Source organism: Callorhinus ursinus, unplaced genomic scaffold (assembly GCF_003265705.2).
Source record: "Callorhinus ursinus isolate GAN/ISIS: 27379988/994484 unplaced genomic scaffold, GSC_fseal_2.0 scaffold5, whole genome shotgun sequence".
NCBI lineage: Eukaryota > Metazoa > Chordata > Mammalia > Carnivora > Otariidae > Callorhinus > Callorhinus ursinus.
In genome coordinates, this window is record NW_027397067.1 from 5,316,640 (window position 1) to 5,335,954 (window position 19,315).

At 39.5% G+C, this 19,315-nt stretch overlaps 1 protein-coding gene across 4 annotated transcripts in view; it reads right to left on the bottom strand.

Moving 5' to 3' along the window:
- Positions 1 to 3,472: 3,472 nt before the first annotated feature.
- Positions 3,473 to 19,315, bottom strand: part of ST18 (ST18 C2H2C-type zinc finger transcription factor) — a 111,699-nt gene continuing 95,856 nt past the window's right edge. For 2 of the 4 annotated variants that reach the window (XM_073892763.1, XM_073892761.1), the window contains 4 exons: positions 16,878 to 16,966; positions 10,118 to 10,221; positions 8,096 to 8,239; positions 3,473 to 5,930 (listed from right to left, as the gene is read on the bottom strand). In XM_073892763.1, coding sequence (XP_073748864.1) covers positions 5,790 to 5,930; positions 8,096 to 8,239; positions 10,118 to 10,221; positions 16,878 to 16,966 — 478 coding nt within the window. In that variant the 3' untranslated portion in view covers positions 3,473 to 5,789. The remainder of the gene's footprint in view (positions 5,931 to 8,095; positions 8,240 to 10,117; positions 10,222 to 16,877; positions 16,967 to 19,315) is intronic. The other 2 variants (XM_073892762.1, XM_073892764.1) reach the window with 2 other exon arrangements.

Sequence of the window (19,315 nt, forward strand, 5' to 3'; positions counted from 1 at the left end):
GGCAGAAATTTCCTGGAATAGTAAACTCATGTTAATGGACACAACCCAGTAGTGGAGGCATGTCAGAGAAGACCGCTCACTAAGACCTGGGCACAGCCAGTTGTGTGTGTGTATGTTTCTGGTCCTTGAAAGTTCTCCCTTTAATTTTTGAAATTCAAGTACACTAGCCTAAATATTTTTGCAAATATTTGTAAATATTTACAAAGATTTCCAGTGGTTAAAAGTTTGATCCTTTAAAAGCATTATTAGGGTGTCAAATCCCCAAAGTGCCATTCTTCAAAATATCTAGACAACTCTGGATTTTATCTCAAGCCAAACAAGGTAATCAGTCACAGAAGAAAAATGACTATATTTATATATGATAATACATATTTGAGGGGACAATTTTGGAACAACAGCTGTTTCTTAAGATCAGGGAACTTCACGTTCTCTTTATGTTTTTAAATATTTAATAGCTGGTAAAGGTCGGTACACAGCGAACTTTTATTTGTCAGAGGTCAGTTCAAAACTGTCAAGCATATACGAAGCAGCTAGTGACAGAACACAATAATTATGATGTTTTGTCCTAAAAAATGAGTTATATACATTTTCTTCATAGTTTGGCTGTTATTACAACCCGTATTAAGATTTTCAATCCCAATTCATCAAATAAATGATTAAAGTGTCATATTTTTATGATATGCCTTTACAAGAAAAATACATCCATAATAGTGTGGTTTAAATGTGTAAATGATGCTTCTTTGAACAACTTTATCTGGAGTGGTGATTAAACTGACTGCCTCTTGCCCACCGACTTTGACTGGCAGGAGGTTAGGATGGCGGCCAGCGAGCTGGGGGTTGGCTAGAGACAGTAATGATGGTCTGCAGGAGGGACAGGAGCTGCTCTGTGGGTCAGAGCTGGGTTGAATCCTGACCCTGGTACTTATCTCTGGGGCATCAAGCAAATTCTGTATTCTGTCTAAGCCTCAAGTTTCTATCTGTATCTGTATAATATTGCTCATAATGCCCACCATAGTTTTGCTGTGAAGCCTAGGAGAGTCAGCTCAGGGGCTTGAGGGCACCAGGAGGCTGTCAGTAATCGTAGGTAGGCATTCTTATCATGTCAAGATTTAGGAATATGGGGCATGTCTGGGCTCTAGCATATATCTTGATCTGAACCAATTCTTGTTTTCTTTCTCACAGGTGAGGCAGGATCTGACAGGCGACTAGACTGATTGGCACGGATTACGTCTTCAAAATGGTGGAAAGAGATCGAATCCTGACTCTGCCTTTCCCTAGTTTTCTGATCTTGGGCAGGTTACTCACTTCCCTGAGCACCAGTTTTCCCGTCAGTTTAATTGGGCACGGTGATAATTACTCCATAAATGTGGCTGAGGATTTCATGAGACACAGTATACCAGGCTTCACTGGTTGTGTCTGACAGTGTAGACAGCTATTAGCCAATTAAATCTGCTTACTTTATAATTATCTGCTGACTAATGAGAGGAAATAGCAGGGTACTATTCCCAGACCACACTAAAATGGACATAATGTGTGGGAAGAGATGTAGAAAACATTAGTTTTGTGAATAATAAGAAATCATTGATGTAGCATAACAAGTCTCATTTTTTTAAAACTTTTCTGGTGAGGCAGCTCCTTTTTTTCATCGGGGCCGTTGGTTCAAGTGGAAGCATTTTACTTCTGTGTCTGAAGGCCCAGCACCTTTCGTGGAATGATGAGAACAGTCTCTATGGAGTAGCCTGAAAACAAGCACAGCAACACTCACTATCAATTTTTATGTTCTACTGTACAGCAAAGGTACAGCACTCAACATTTTTCTTGCTTTGATGTAAAAATAGTAATTGTTTGAATTGCTAGAATAATTATTATCTCCAGTGGAAATCCGATCCTGTCATTCTCTGTTTTTTTTTTTTTAAGATTTTATTTAATTATTTGTCAGCACGCGAGAGAGACAGAGACAGAGAGAGCACAAGCAGGGGGAACAGCAGGCGGAGGGAGAAGCAGGATCCCCACTCAGCAAGGAGCCTGATGTGCGGCTCCATCCCAGGATCATGACCTGAGCCAAAGGCAGATGCTTAACCTACTGAGCCACCCAGGTGTCCCTCATTCTCTGGTTTTAAAGCTTCCTGTGGCACTCTGAAGTCTGCTTGTGGAAATTGGTACCCCTCAACGTGGCCAGTTATAGTGTGGCCCCCTCTGACACTTAACCTTTGTTCTTTGCCTCTTATCTTCTCACTTCTCACTGCTTTTTCGATATTTTCATTACCTTAGGCTGCTTGGTTGATGATTTGTCTCATCAGCATGCTTTTTGCACATGTGGTTCCCGCTGCCTGCAATGCCTTTCCTGGAACCTGCCCCGCACCCCTGTCACCGGCACTTTTCCGGGAATGGAGTTTGTTAGGTGCCCCTGCACACTGTTTCCACAGGAGCCCGTACACACGGCCATCTCAGTACCTATCACTCATTTCATCGTCCCTCACTGGGATGAATGGACATGGAAGCCAGGAAGTGGGCCTGGCAAAAACATCCTCGAATTAAACCTCTATTGTATGAATATATGAAGCCTAGCGATCACTCTCTTATTTCCAATAGGACTGGTACGCCTCTTCTGATATGTTGGGAGACAGGGACACAGACACCAGTTCCTGATGAGAAATCACAATCAGGGTAAGATACACATCTTCTCTGAAGGGTGAGCTAAGAACACAGCTGAGCAGATTTGCATCTTGTGATCCGTTTTCACAGGGTATTGTACGCACGTTTGGTACGAGTAAATTTGGTGACTTAGAGCAGGCTATCTTGTGGATTAATGGCTGTGTGCCAAGCCCTGTCCAGCATAGGTCTACCCAAGTACAGCCCTGGCGTTCCTCTGGGGATCCAGACTTCTCTTCAGTCAACTTTTCTTCATTACATGGATTACGTGGGTCTTACCACATTGAGTATAAATGTCAACCAGTCCTAGAGATGTGTAAATCTAGGCGGAAACTGGAAAATTAAATTAAGCTGACTGTTTGACATTAGATAGGAAAAACACACAAGCAAAGGAGGTTCTGTCAAGAATTAATTATTACTTTTCTTTGAGTTCAGCTGGCTTGTATGAATATAGAGATAGACTCAGTACCCAAAGCAATCGTGGAATTAGCAGAGTGGGGCCTGTATCTTAATCGCTCTCTAGATACAGGTGAATCACCTGTTAGTGCTAGCAAATTTTCCCTTACATCAAAGGTAGCCACTGTTCTGGATGTGTCTACTGAACCAAAGGCTGTGACACTTTGTCAGTAGGCAAAAAATCCTGTCCACTAGGGATGAAATAATAAGCCAGGCAGACTGGTTGGCAGAACCAAAATGCATCAGCACTACCCGACTCTGGGGTAGTCCACCTCAGCAGAGGTCCTCCGAGACAGCGCTTTTCATGGAACGGCAATAACGGTCTCAAAAGAGTAGCCCAAGAAAGAGCACAGCAAAACTCATTATCAATTTTTATTTCCTACCATACACCAAATGTACAGCACTGAACACAATTTTGTTGCTTTGATGTAAGAAATATTAATTGTTTGAAGAAACAGTATACAAACAAGCTACTTCAAATTAAAAAAATGCATACATCATTGCCTTTTTGTTGTTTACAAAAGACCCAATTTACATATCTATCATTAACAGAGTCGAAAGGAAAAAAATCAGTGCACATTACAAAACACATCAAGTACAAAGGAGGCAAATAAATACAAACATACTTCACAAAACAGTCTGCTCAAACTATGCAAACACAAATAAATTAACCCGAAGTCATAGTAAATTATTGTAATAAATACATAGGTTGGTAAGAGATTTCTTTTAAATTAAATAAAATATATAACAAACTTGTTAAAATATTTAGCAAATTAAACTTTTGTCTTTGTAATAAGTGAACTTATTTGTATGCATCTATCAAGTACTGTATAGCAAAATGTTTGCAAGTACATAACTTTAATAGAAAATTTTGTTTGGTGTCCCATTTATAATAGACAGCACATATGGTAGCTCTTTTTTTAAAAGTGATTTTTAAATAAACACCGTTCCTACCTAAGAACAGACATCTCATTTCCACTAAACTAAGATTCAAGGGTTCAAATGAACCCCAAACCGAAGATAAGCCCCACCTTAGTACATAACAATGACCACAGTGTCATGGGAGTGGAATTACTGTTGATATTACTTTTCGTTTGTGCAGGTAACAGTAATAACAGTGGAATATATCAAGCCTGTGAGTGCCATCACATTCAGTCTACATATCCATGAGGCTAATAAAAAATAAACACTTTTGTTATAGCACAGAAAATTAAGCCCACACTAAGTTCAAGTGTCCATTTACACAGAGGCACATTGCACACGAGGTGTGTGTGCACACCAAAAAGGCAGTTTAGCTGGTTGTCTATACCTTTTTCTTAAAAAAAATAAATATAAAAAAACTTCTGAAACAATGCTTAACTACTTTACAGTCCCTGAAATAGACATTGCCTTTACTATAGCAACTACTAAACTCTGATCCATCCAGAAATTCAAGATTTCATGCGTGTGTGGGTGTATGCGAGTGTGTCCCTCTGTGGGTGTGAATGTGTATACATTGTAGCACTTGTAGTTCTATGGAAAGATTTTTATCAAATTGAAAGTTTCCCTGTTGCCTATGGAGGGTAAGACAATGTCGCCAGCGTTTAAAGTAATGACTTGGATAGGAGTAACGTTTTTTTTTTTTCCCATGTGTTACTATATTTCCCATTCCTTTCCAGTCCACCCAGTAAGATAAATGCTATTTCAGGGGATATGGTATCTACAAAATTTTCCATTTGGATGTGTTTGTATTTGCTAAGTACAAATCTACATCAATATTGTCACTTGTATATTGTACCAACATATGGCAGGAAAGCCTGGCTGGTCACATCAAGTCTTATTTCTCATCTTGGGATAAGAGTTGCCAACTATCTGATATGACTTGAAAAACAAACAGACAAATCTGCATCACTAAAAAAGCTTATGTTTCTTTAAAACATGTCAAATAAATAATTCATATTAACTAAAACCGTACAGCCAAGTCGAATACTTTGCTGATTGCTCTATTTAATTATTGCTAACAAATTCTGAACAGGCTGTTTTCCAGTACACTGTGCTTCTGTGAGTGCGCATTTCCCACTAGTGGGCGCCATTTATCTTCTTATTTCTTCCCCGCACCTCACGGCAACCCCATTTGTAAATACAAAAGCCAGTGAAAGGGAGGAAAAGAAATGTGCAATAAAAATCAAACTGGACCATAGTGCAGTCCTTAGACAAGGATTTCCTTCTTACTGTTTTGTTTTCTCATTTAAACCCAGCAAGGTATGTGATTTGAGAATAGCATTTCTATTTAAATTCTATTGGAAAATAAATTAATAAACACACTTGTAAAAATATGGCAGACTTCAAAATGCAGTTAAAAGATAAAAAACTCTTTGATTAGAAATAAATAAAATATAAAAATGTCACATTTATTTTACATATACTTTACAAAAAAAAAACCCAAAAGAGTGCAATGAAGAAATAAAATTAAAACATATGAAAATAAATAAGATTTAATATTTGACTGCATTGCTTTTAATCCAAAGAGTCTATCATAGTTTTTCTTTCCTTTTTATGTCAGCTGGGGGAAAAAATTAGTGCAATGTTGCAATTGTAAATGCAGTACGGCAACCTACGTGCCTCAGCAGCACAGGAGCCCCTTCAGATCCGTCTGTGTTAACTGCTGTTTGTAATTTCTGTTGCCCAGCAGCGCTGTGGTCCTACACATGGATGCCCTTCACTGCCTGTTTGATACTTTCCAGCAGAGCTTTGCATTCCGGGGAATAGTCCCGTTCCAGATTGCTGTACATGTCTGTGAGTGTATTTACATATGCTTCAAAATTCTGCTCACTGATAGGCCCCTAAATGAAGACAAAACACATTGAACCAATCAGAGTCACTCAGGCTAGGACAAAAGAGGACCGAGTAACACAAAGAGTATCAGTGACTCCAGAGTCTTAAAGGGAAGGGAAGGATCCATATGACTGCTGGAGTTTGGGGAGATGGAGAGAGACTGAGTGTGTTGGGATTCATCTGTTCACTCTTTACTCCATTAATGGGATTGCTATGATTGTCAATATTTTGTGGATTAATTAATTTGGAGCCGCATCAGGTAGATGTCTGGCTACTGAGCTGGACCCCTCAAAGGTGCACTGCTTCTATGGAGAGGATGCCTCAGCTTCAATTGCACATGCTCTGCATAACACAGACCTCCGTGTGAGGAAGGCTTTGCTTGAGCCAGGTGGTTCTTTTGACAGCACTGGGCTGGAATTTAAGGCATGTTAAGATCTGAGCAAGTTGCTCACTAACCAGGTGGAAATTTTTCCTTTTTCATCCTCAGAGACCTTTTTGGCCATTTTTCCTTGTGGCATCATTGTAATATAACCCTGTATTTTTCTATCTCTGTTCCAGGTAGCACATCAGATTCACCAAGTCAAGCTCTGCTCTTATTCTTTTTGCGTGCTTTCGTAGCTCCTTTGCCTAACGTGGTGCTTCAGAGAGTGGTCACTTGATCCGTGTAAACTGCACGTGCGCCTGAAGGAAATGCATGACACAAAGGGCATGCTACTAACCATTTCTGGGTGCCTCCGTTTTCCCACCTTTTTGAAAACAATGTAACATGTGATTTACTCACTTCACAAAATGCTTGGAAGAAAGGATTTTTAGAAGGTCTAAATACTAGAGCTATAATGGATGCTATCGTTATTGCTGTTATTTAAAAGGTAGGCTTGCTAAATCTGAAGATTATCTTGCTGTGCTCAGTAAAATACTGAATTATGAGTATTGTCTAACCATGGTTTTCTGCTCCCTTTCAGTTTCGGCCCTTGCTGCGTCATGCATTTCTTGGAGAGTTTGTAACTGGACCAGGACCCAGGCGGCAGAGTAGATGAAGGCCACACAAAAAAGCCAGGCTCATCTGGCTTTGGAGGCTTGATCAGATTACATGAACTCTGAGCTCTGATTTCCTCAGTTACAGAATGAGAAGGCCAAGGCTCAGTCTTTGTTGTCTGTGTGAACATTTAGTGTAATCAGCCCTAAAAATCACCACTAGGTTGCCTTGCATATAGCTCTACAAGGTACAAGTTCTCTTGAATGGTAATGATTATTTTTATGGCATTTGTGAAGAAAAACATAGTAATGAATGCAAATTTCAAGAATGAATTAGACAAATGTTCATAAATAATATAATAATATCCAATAATTTACCTTAATACTGGCCATAAAGTAGTAATTTATTGTCCTTTGTGTTCTTTATTATTACATTATCGATTTTTTTTTTATTGTCAAGAGACACATTTGGAATTGGGTAAGATGAGGGCTCCATGCTGCAAAATCGGGTAAATTGAGGGATTTATTGCTTTCAGGTAAACCAATCATATTTTTTCGTTAAATTGCTGCTTCTTTAAATCATTCATACATAAAATTTGCAGCTTTAAAAAACTTGTTCTAAGGAAATTAAAAGCATTCAACAATGCAGCCTTTCTTCCAAATGTTTGTAATATGTATGAAAATGTGACAGGAACTAATTACCTATGAATCTGAAATAGTTGCCAAAACTCAAATATATGTTTAGATTTTGAAAATAAGGATGACTTGCTCACTTTTTTATTCCATATGAGAACTTAAGTATGTTCTTCCTACTTAACGCCAAATTAAAAACGCTTTTGTTGTTTTGTTTTTACAGTTCTTGAGTTGGGTGGATGGCACAAATGGCTGTAAACCCTCTAAGCTTTCTATTTGGAAATAAACTTTTAGTAAGGGAACTTTGGCCTCCGACCTTCATATTACATTATAAAGCAAGTTCTAATAAGCCCTCACCTTTAAATGATTCCTGCAATTTCAAAAGCCCTTGGCCTTCATGTAATTTAATGTACGTATCTGTCATCGTCCCCATGAGGGAGGAGGTTGTTGCCTGTCAGGTGTGACGGAGTGGGCGCCATACCTGTGCGGCTGCTGACGGGCAGCCCTTGCGGTGACTGCGCGCTGGCGCTGCGATGGAGCAGCCAAGGTCCTGCCTTGGACTTACCATCTGTGGGAGCTGAATGTCGGCAAGGCTGGAGATGAGGGCTTGGCTCAGGCCTGCCAGCTCCTTCAGCAGGCTCTCATTGTTCTGCTCTATGAGCCTGTTCTCCTCCTCTATTGTCTTTAGGTTGCTCTCCATAGATGTGATCTGAAATGGAAATAACTTGGGAATGTGAGCAGCCGGATTCTGAAGGAAAGGCATCCGCTGAACCCGACTGCCAAGGAGTGCGTACTCTGCAACTTCCCCTCATAAAATTGCAACCCACCACATTGCTTTAAGTTTTGGGAATCACATTCCCAAGTTTACATCTCTAGCCCAGACTTCTCCCGTAAATTGCAAATTCCACATCTCCACATGGCTACATGGTGGCCATCTCAAGCTCAGTATGTTCAAGAGTGAGCCTTTGCTACTTCCCCCAAACCTGCTCCACATGCAGTCCTCACCTTCCCAACTTGAACATCACTCAGGCCTCCGAGGTATCTCTGAAGGCTCTCTGTCTCTCATACTTTAAATCCACTGGGCTCTTCCTTCACAACACCCAAGATGGAGACTGTCCTCACCTACACTGCTGGCCCCTGGGCCCAGCCACCCGAGGGACTGTGACTGCCTTCTCATGGGTGACCCTGCACCTGGCTTGGCCCCACACAATCTTTTCTTGGCCTGTCTTCAACAGAGCTACCAATACAAGTCTCTTAAAATGTAATTCAGATTATAGGTCAAATATGATTGGGTTTAACCATTGGCTCAAAATCCCGTAATGGTTCTACATTCATTCAGAATAAAAACGGCCTGGGGTGCTCCATGTGTTACCTCTGGGACTCATCTCCTCTGATTCCCCCCCTTGCTCGCTTGCCTGCTGCCGTGCTTACTCTGATCTTTCTCAGAACTCTGAGCCTTCTCAAGATTTAGGGGTTTTGCACTTGTGGTTTTCACTGTTTGAAACACTCTGCCCCCATACCTGTTTGGTATGCTTCCCTCAGCTTCTCCCTCAGCTTCTCAAGTCTTTGCCAATATGTGTCCTTCTTCCTGAGGCCAGCCGGCCATCCTATTTTATATTGAAATCTGGCCCTGTGCCCTTGTCCCGTCCAGTGTGAATAGTCACTGATGATTCTTTTTTGTTATTATCTGTCTCCCCTTTCTAGACATTAAGCTCCCTGAGTGCTGTCTTCACTAACGGTTCTCAAGAGGAGTCCCCATAATTCGTAAACCAACGCATCAAGCTCTTTTGTAGACCTGGTTGCTGATACTAAAAGATTATGACACTGGTCACAGTGGGTAAGGAAACCAAACCTGCATTTCAGAGGGACTGAAGCCTTCTGCCTGAAGCTGCTGTGAGTGAGGACTTCTGAGATCAGTAACCAGAGGCCCCAAACCCCTGAGTTTCAGGAGACGACAAAAGAGGGAAAGAAACTTCTGTCCAGGTTTTGTCTCACTCTTCTTTTCCTTCTGATTTGTTGCAATATAGTCATTATTAATGTTTTTTTAAAAAAAAAAAAAAACTCCTAGACTGAACTTTTATTTTCCATTTGGGTAAATCTAGTCATGGGGCACATATTACATAGGGGAATACAGAATTGAGAAACTGCTTGGATTTTTCAGTAAAAAATCTATCCAGAAAAACCTCCAAAATTAAACGTGAAAAGTTGCTCTGTTTATTTGAATTTTGAATAAAACTAACTACTCTCATATCTTCTTGTGACAATTTTTCTAACGCACCACGTGCTCTGCAGGACTCTACTTACACAGGATGATTGGCTTTATTTGCTTCTAAAGCCTTTAATGCACCCAAGGCAAAAACATAAGTAGCTTTGCCTACAGGTACCCAGTCAATGATGGCCCAGGGTGATCTACCTATCCAAGCTTTACAGTAAGGGTGTCATCGAGACATGCTCAGTGTATTCATTGTAAGATATCAGTTTATTTTTTAACACAACGTTTAAGAGTTTAGTGTTTTGCTTCTACTAATGATTGCGATCACTTTAAAGATAACTAATAGCTTTTCTGTTGTGTTATTGTTGCTTTTACCTGCGTCTGAAGTTTCATCATATCTGCTTCAATTTTAAGGTTGGATTCATTTAGTTCCTTTATTTCTTCATCCAAATGCCTAATTTCTTCATCACTCTCTAAACCTACAAAAAATCAGACTGAGTCAAAAAGAAAATATGAGACAGTGACAATATGAGTCATTTTATGTTTAAATTTGTGGTTTCCTAAGTGAAAATTAGACTTTAATTTGAAATGTTGAATTTTTACCCAAATCCATATCTAAGAGTCTAAAAAAGTGGGTTAAAGAGTTCCTTTGTAAGAAAAGGGAGTAGAAAAGTAATACCATTTAATGTAGTGCTGTTCTATTCCAGGTATAATGCTAGACATATCCGCAGATAATTTCTCATTTAAACTTCACTGCACACTATGGGGCATGTTCCAGTATACCCTTTTCACATATGAAGACACTGAGCCCTGGAGAGGCTAAATGAGGCCACACTCATCACTGACAGAAGCTGCATAACCTGCCTGCGTCCAGAGTAATAGCAGAGCTAGGAATGAATTCCAGAGCCCATGCACCCTCTCGTACACAGTGTTGAAGAACAGTTCTGGCACGAATTATGCTGATTAATTGTATATTTATTACCTGTGTGGGACCCTATGAACCATCACTGGAGGCAGAGCTAGGGTGCTGGCAGGGGACTTAGAGTCCAGGGACACAGAATTTGGGTTCCCTATGTAGAGTTGGATAAGGAGAAATGCAATCTAGGAGAAGGAACATGGACTTCAGAGTTTGAATGCGGGCCTTGACTCTTGTTCTTGAACCTGCACAACTTACTTAATTTCTTTGTGCCCCAGTTTCCTCTTCAATAAAATTAGGCATAAAATCTATGTTGTGAGAATTAATGCAGTAAATTATAAAGTGCTGAACATACAGTAGGTTCTCAATGAATGGGAGTTATTTCCCATCACTATTTTATAGAAGGAATATGAATACATTTTAAGTATTTTTTTAAAGCTGGGAATGGTAGCTCATATTATTTTTTCAAAGATTTTATTTATTTGACAGAGAGAGAGATAGTGAGAGCAGGAACACAAGCAGGGGGAGTGGGAGAGGGAAAACCAGGCTTCCCGCTGAACAGGGAGCCCGATGTGGGGCTCGATGTGGGGCTCGATCCCAGGACCCTGGGATCATGACCTGAGCCGAAGGCAGATGCTTAACAACTGAGCCACCCAGGCGCCCCTGCTAGCTCATATTAAAGGGGACAGAAGCAGGATGTGAGGTGAGTTTAACAGTCCCGAATAATGAATCTGAACCAGAGAGATGATGACAACTAAGAGGGATAAATGTAAACTTCTGCATTTGGATTTAATAGGATTGAATTCATGACAGCAAGAATGAGGGAATTGACAATTTATTTGAAAGAGTTCTAGCCTCTTACACTGCCCTGTGGTTACTACTATGGAAAACAGTTCACTGTTCCCTGAAGGTGAACTTCACAGTGCTCTGTGACCCAGCAATTCCATCCCTAAGTACACACCTGAGACAAATGGCTGCAGGTGCACAAGAGGAGGCCTGCACAAGATGAACACAACACCTTCACAAAAGCCCAGCTTGGAAACACACCGCAGGCCTGCCAGAACAGCATGAATGACTCTTACCAATAACGTGTTAAGGAAAATGTAAGCCCTGACTGTTTACATAAAGCTTGATAAAGCAGGTGGCTGTTTTGTGGGTACTTACTGCTTTATTATAAGTAACTAACTACCTAAATTAAGTGGGCTATGCATGCACCAATGAAGACAGTATGTCACAAGATTGACCTAATACAGGGCTCTGAGATTCAATAAAGAAGAAAAGCAAACCAACAACTAAGATCCAGGTATTTTAGTACCTTGATCAATTTGAATATGAGTCAACAGTGTGACACAGCTCCTAAGAAAACAATAAACAATTACCCAGGACCACACTAATGGTTGTATAATATCTGGGACACAGGATTTATTCTGAATTGGCTGGCTGTATCTAGGGAATTGCATTGCATTCTGAGCACCAAGTTTTACTAGTTATTATCCTAGAACAGCATCTTTTCGCAGATGAGTGGGATTGAAATACTTGTTTTTGGCAACACCAGGGAGCATAGATTATCAATTAAACAGGTATTTTGAGTGCAATCAACACTTGAAATTCTTCTGGTTTGAGCAAATGAAAACTTCTAATGCTATATTTCTTTGCCAAATTGTTTTTCTTTTTTGTCTCTTTGTAATAAAATTCCACTCCAGAAGATGGTATTTTCTTATATAATATCTGGTGAGGAAGATAATAAGCAAGAAAACATGGATAAAATATGAAGAGCTATGAAGGAAACAAGCAGGGTGCTTTGAGAACCCTCACTGGGGAAGCCTCTTTGAATCTGAGACTTTACTGATACAGTAAAAAGGCAGGCATATGAAAGGCTTGGGATTGGGTTGGGATGAGCATCTCAGGGGAGGGAGTAGAAAGCACAGAAGCCTGGGATGAGAAAGGAATGGGAATTCTGCTCCCGGGACTGTAAGAAAGCCCCTGTGAACAAGGAAACAGGTCATGGGGGACCTCACAAAGAGCTTGGGCTTATTCTCCGTGCAACGGGAGCCAGTGAAGAATTTTAAGCAGGGGAGTTGATGTGATCTGGTTGGCTTCTCAAAAGCATAACTCAGTTCTGGGTAGAGAATGGGGTGAGAGGGAGACAGAGCAGAAACCAGAAGACAGGTGAGGAGGTTATCACTGGGGTCCTGGCTCATCTGATGGTCCTTTGCCCCAGGGTAGTGGAAGTAAGGGTAATAGAAGTGGACTCAACATAAAAGATTCGGTGGGATTTGCAGTGCTTGTGATGAATGGGAGGAAGGGGATGAGAGAAGGGAGGAATCAAGGAAGACAGTTTCTGCTCAAGCAGCTGGACAACTACTGGCATTCCGGGGATGAAGCAGACGCTTCCAGCAGGAAAATCAAAAGTTTATATTTGGCTGTTAAGTCATGGATGCTTGTGAGAAGACTCTGAGAGCCCGGGTTCTTGGTATTGAGCTCTAGCTAGGATTACATTCCCCTGGCATCCAATGTTATTGCAGACATTCAAGGCTCTTGACCAAGATGGGACCATCTGGAAGATGCCTAAGAACAAAAGGTACCTGGAAACCTATGGGGTAGGTATAATCATGAGATGAGACCTCATAAAAGAAACATTTTGTCAGGATCTAACACATAATAGGCACTCCATAAATTCTCATGCAATTAATGAATAAGTGAACTAACGTTTTTGTTATGATTTCTGGGATTTGGGGAGATATTTTATTTTATTTTATTGGGAGGGTAGGCATTTTACCCAATCTTTTTGTAATTTTTTTCCATGAATACATTACCTTATCTATTTCTGTCCATCTATTTATCTGTCAACCTCCTCTCCACACAGTCTTTAAGAGCCTCCTCCAGAGTAGAACTGAGAAGATACCACAGATTTTGAATTTCACACCACCCTTGCAAATATGAACCCATTTGATTCTCTTAAGGATCCCAAGAGGCAGATACACTTCTTACCTCATTTTATGGATGGGAAAACCAAGGCATGAAGAGGTAAGTAGTAAGCAGTAGAGCTGGGATTCAAAACACAAGCTCTCTGGTCCCAGAATATGTTCTCTTAACCATTATAATGCTACCTTTACTCGTGGCTATTTAATCTGCTTTGAAATTATCAATTAAATGTTTGCACTAATGTTCCTTGACAAAAATATACACAATAGAATAGAGAGTAGAAATAGAGTGCTGGGTGAGACTAGCCATGTGTTGTTGACCAAGGAAATCGTATAAACTTTCCACTGAATATTTTAGTGGAACTATTTCAGTGGCCCTGTTCCTTTATAGGGTGTACCTGTTTAAAAGCAAAAGAATATGTTTTCTTTACTTCGTACAAATCTATGCCTAATATACATAATTAGGGATTACATAATTTAAAATAATACTTTATATTCTGTATAAGTTTTTAAGGGATGTAAATACTTGAATCTGGTAGATATGCTCAACTTTAAGGGGCTTTAAATAGTTGAGTTCTATCCAGAAAAGAATAATGTATCACAATATTTACAGCATGGTACTTTGCCACATGGAAAGAACTAGAAGGATCTACTAAATATAATAACATATACATAGGTCAACCATTATAACTTTTATTTATATCACAAAGAACAGAAAGGCAAGTATTTATTCATGTACAGATGTTCTAATTTTATTATCAAGGACCAGTAATGGTCTTTAAAAAATTAGCATGGCAATTTAATTATGCCAAGGAGGGAGAACTAAAGATCGATTCTTCTAAAATAAACGTAAACATTTTTGGTGTCGACCTTCCATGTTTTAACTGGTTTGTAGGTAAAATTCTCCTAACATGTTATGTAATCCAACCAATTGCCTGAATGATTTGTACCTATTTTAACTTAATATAGCACACCAAGAAGTTTAAAGTCATATGCACTTTATATTGCCATTTGATTTCTTTTTAGGATCCGGTGAATGTGGGGTTATACCTGTTTTATAAATCATCCAGGGAACCATGGCAGTGTCCAAGCTTTAAGGTAGGGGACTATGGAGATGGTACATCGTTAGAGAAGACCTCAAATGACTTTAGGTCCTCCCTGACCCTCCACTGACGACTGACTTGAACTCAGGGGCATTTTTCTTCACACACAAGTCATTGTAGGTTCTCAGGCTTCAGATGAGCATCAGCCCCGCCCCTAGCTTCTTAGATTATGAAAACGTGTAATTTTCCAGTTTCCTGGCCCATTTAGAATAAACACACTTCAGACACTTGTCAATGTGTTCCAGCCATCTTGCTGCTGCTCCACATCCTTTGAAAGCTCAGCTGAAGATGCTCAAGTTAAAAAGCACCCTTCAAAGGATGTGTGTGCAGTCCAGCTGCTCCCAGGTTACTATAACCATCTACTAGAGGGTTTGAACAGCACAGTGGAGCTGTGTGCACCCGGCCCACATCTCACTGGCACTCTGCAAAGCTTCACTAAAATTTGCTGTAGTGCCAACAGCTTACTGTCTTGATCTTATCTTTACTAGGAACAGTCTGGGATTTCTATTATATTTACTGTTAAAGGTGTTGCTGGGGTTCTTATAATGAAAACTCATAGAAAATATTTTCTTCATACACTCACTTCCAGAGAAAGTTTTGCTTTGAATTTACTCAATGACAGTGTGATTCTCACAGTGATTATATTCTCCTTTTGCTTTGGCATCTAAAAAGCTGAGAGTCAAATCTGAGATCCCTTTTTACCCACTGGGAAATGGGTACATTCCTGTTATTATCCTCAGGCTTGTCCCACCTTGCTTTCTTATCTTTGATCTCCTTTTGTCTCATTTTTTTTGAATTAACTTCTAAGTAGCTTTTTTTAAATGTAGCATTGCACTTTCCATCATTTAACTATTGCTTGAAAGGTGGCATATAAATAAATAAATATTAAATTGTGCCAGTTTCACAGAAAATGTGTTAAGAGGCAGTTGAGAAGTGGGCAGTATTTCCAAGGAACAATGAAAACATCTGGAGAAAGCACTTTTACTGAGCATCTAAATGTTGGAAAGAATGTCCAGCACAGTCCCTAGCCTCCCGAGCTTTTATTCCTCCACCACAGGCAAATTGACCCCCCCTCACCTCTTAGTGGTGGCTCCATGAGGGAGAGCAGACCCCTAAGGGGCCACTTTAGATAATGCATCTGACAGATGAAAGCCTCAGAAGGGAAATAGTAGGAAGCTCAAAAGTACTTCCCTCCCTCAGATACTGCATATCTTCTTTTAAAAAAAAATCATAGGCAAATTAAAAAGATTGGGCAATGCTTTCAAAGAAATAAAGTAAAAACAGTTACTCCATTCCAGTTATGTGCCAAAGACACCAACAAATCAATCTCCAAAGCAAAACAATGCTTTGCCATTGTTTAGATGATGATTTAGAATGATGATCTAAGAAAACAACATGTGCCTGAGATGATATTGATGAGAAATCTTAGGAAAAGCACTCAAGAATCGAAGGAAAATTGGAGGATCCAAAGATAGAGCTCAGAAACTGCATCTATTAACTTCTATAAGGCATTGACGCTAGAGAAATACAGATATAAATTTAAATCATCCAGATTCATTATAAAAATGTTTTGAGGATGAAACAAAATTTAAGGAGTCAAAGACAGATGCCAAAAACTGTATTTCTTGAAATTTGATAGAAGGTTTACACCAGGAACCCCCCCCCACACACACACACACACATGCTCATGCAAAAGCTGTCATTTTGAGGACTGAAGGACAAAAGTTCAGCCGGTGTGTCTTAATCCTTCGAATAGCAATACTTGATTTTCTGTGTTAGAGATACTTACGAAAAAGGAAAGAAAAAAAAAAAACAAGAATTTGTTCTTTAGATGAAGTTATAGTTTTAGTTCAAATTCAAGGAGAGCATCCTTCTTGTATATTAAAATTGCACTTCCCATATAGAGAATAATTAGGCATGCGAACGCTTTGGGGAGCTACGGCTGAGACTTTGGTGGGGATGGCAGTCTCTAGCCCTGTGATCTTTTGTTTTGTTTTGTTTTTGTTTTAAAGGTTTTATTTATTTATTTGACACAGAGAGAGCGCGCGCGAGAGAGACAGCAAGCACAAGCAGGGGGAATGGCAGGCAGGGGAGAAGCAGCCTCCCCACTGAGCAAGGAGCCGGAAGCAGGGCTCAATCCCAGGACCCCAGGATCATGACCTGAGCTGAAGGCAGCCGCCCTGTGATCTTACCGCCAGTTGCTTTGAGCTTGATGGTCATTAGTTCTTCTGAGACCTTGCCCTTTTTGATGGCTTGTGCATTTAGAGGACATCCAGATAAGCTGTAAGGATAGAAATTATACCAATGTGTGAAATACATATTACTTCTTTTTTTAACACATGTTACTTCTTTCAAAAATTAAAGTTTTGTATTCACTACTTACTAGGTCTTTGCCTACTAATTACGTTATAATCTCCAGTCCCTTTGTAGAAATAACACATAATATTTATGAACACAAAAGCAAAGGCCCTCAGATAATGTAATTATGTTTTGTGTTTTTGCTCTTTAAATCAAAATTCAAATAGCTATTGCTGATACTATCATATAATTAATTTTGTTAAAATGTTACTATTCTGCGACCGCCTTCGGCTCAGGTCATGATCCCAGGGTCCTGGGATCGAGCCCCGCATCGGGCTCCCTGCTCAGCCCGAAGCCTGCTTCTCCCTCTCCCACTCCCCCTGTTTGTGTTCCCTCTCTCTCTGTGTCTCTTTCTGTCAAATAAATAAAATGTTACTATTCTGCATTCACACAATGCCTTTTTTTAGGAGTGGTTACTTTGTTTTCTGTAAACACAAAATGGTACATATATATCACAATTAAGAATTGTTCCAAATTAGTCAAAATTCCATGAATAATAAAGCAGAATCTAGTTCTTCCTGTTTTTTTATGTACTGTAGTCTGGTCTTTGCAGAATGACTCAAATTAATACAAATCCAAAATAATATGACCCCAAATAATACAAGCCCAAAATAATAAAAATAAACAGGTATATTGCATACCATTTGGGCATGGGGACATTTCTAATTTATTCTCTAACTTTTGAAACATTATTTTTCATTAAAATAAATCTCCACCCTGAAAGGAACCACTATAAATATATTCAGATGCGCTCTCTGTGGGCGGTGTATTGTATTGCAGTGGGGTTTACATCTTTTCCTTAATCTCTGTATTCTTTAGCTGTGCTCCCTTTCTTTAATGTCATCTGTTTTATTTAAATTGCACCAAAATGGTAATGACAACACTGAACAAAACTTGTTTGCTGTAGTAGGTGATGAGATGATTTTGTTGTTCTAAGCAACCATTCATTCTTTTGCAATTTTGTTGTATTTTTGGAGATACAATTTTCAAATAATGTTAAAAATTGTCACAATCAGCCACCTAGAATAGTTTTTCCCACAGAAATTTGGTTGCAATTCATGTACGAAATAATTATTTTCAATTCAAACATTAGGACACTTGGCAAAGTGAAAAGAAATATTTCTAAAGAATGGCCGTTAATAAATGTTTGCTACATGAATGTGTTTTTTTTTTAAGATTTATTTATTTCTTTCAGTGGGGGGGAGGGGCAGAGGCAGGGGAGAGAGAGAATCCCAAGCTGACTCCCTGCTGAGCGTGGAGCCAGATGTGGGGCCTGATCTCATGACCCTGAGATCATGACCTGAGCTGAAACCCGAGTCGGTCGCTTAACCAACTGTGCCATCCAGGCACTCCATGAATGTATTTTTAAGTGAATTCAGTTATTCTATATGAAGATTATATGAAATCTAAAAAATAATAGATATGTACTACTACATAGAAAAAGAAGGCTATGTGGTTTGCCAAAATTTGATAAATTATGAAATATTTAACACAGGAAAAGAAAATAATGAAAAAGCACAACGAGAATGATGAACTGGATTTTCCTATTTTGTAAGCTTCACTGTAAAGTGTGGCCTATATAAGTTTCATTATCTTTTTTTTTCTGAAACATTTGCCCAAGTCTGTCTTGTTTTATGTCATGTATATTGTTCTTAGAAAACAGTCATGAACAGAATTAATATTTAGTTGGTAAGGTGGATTTTAAAAGTGACCTGTAGTAGGGTGCCTGGGTGGCTCAGTTGGTTAAGTATCCAGCTCTTGATTTCAGATCAGATCATGATCTCAGGGTTGTGGGATCGAGCCCCACATGGGCTCCACACTCAGTGGGGAGCCTGCTTGGGATATTCTCTCTCCCTCTGCTACTCCCTCTTCTCCCCTGCCCCTCCCTATCCCCCCACACTCACTTTCTCTCAAATAAAGCAAAAAAATCTTAAAAAAAAAGTAACCTGTAGTAAGTCCACTTGTCACATAATGGTAGTGGCTATTAATAGCTCAGCAGACCTTCCCTGACTCTGTCCTCTAAACAATCAGCCCTATTCCAACAACAAGGCAGTAAATATCCAGTTGCAACACGGTGGTGAGGAGAGTTAAGGAAGTGTGCACAGCTGTATGACTCAGAACCTAAGGATATAGTTAACTTATGAAAGTGAGAGTATGGTTTCACAATGTCACTTGATAGTTTATATCTTCTAATGTAGTTACATCTTCCAGGGTATAAAACAAATCTTAAATTTAAAAAAATGGGATGCGAAAATATTATAAAAAGTCATTT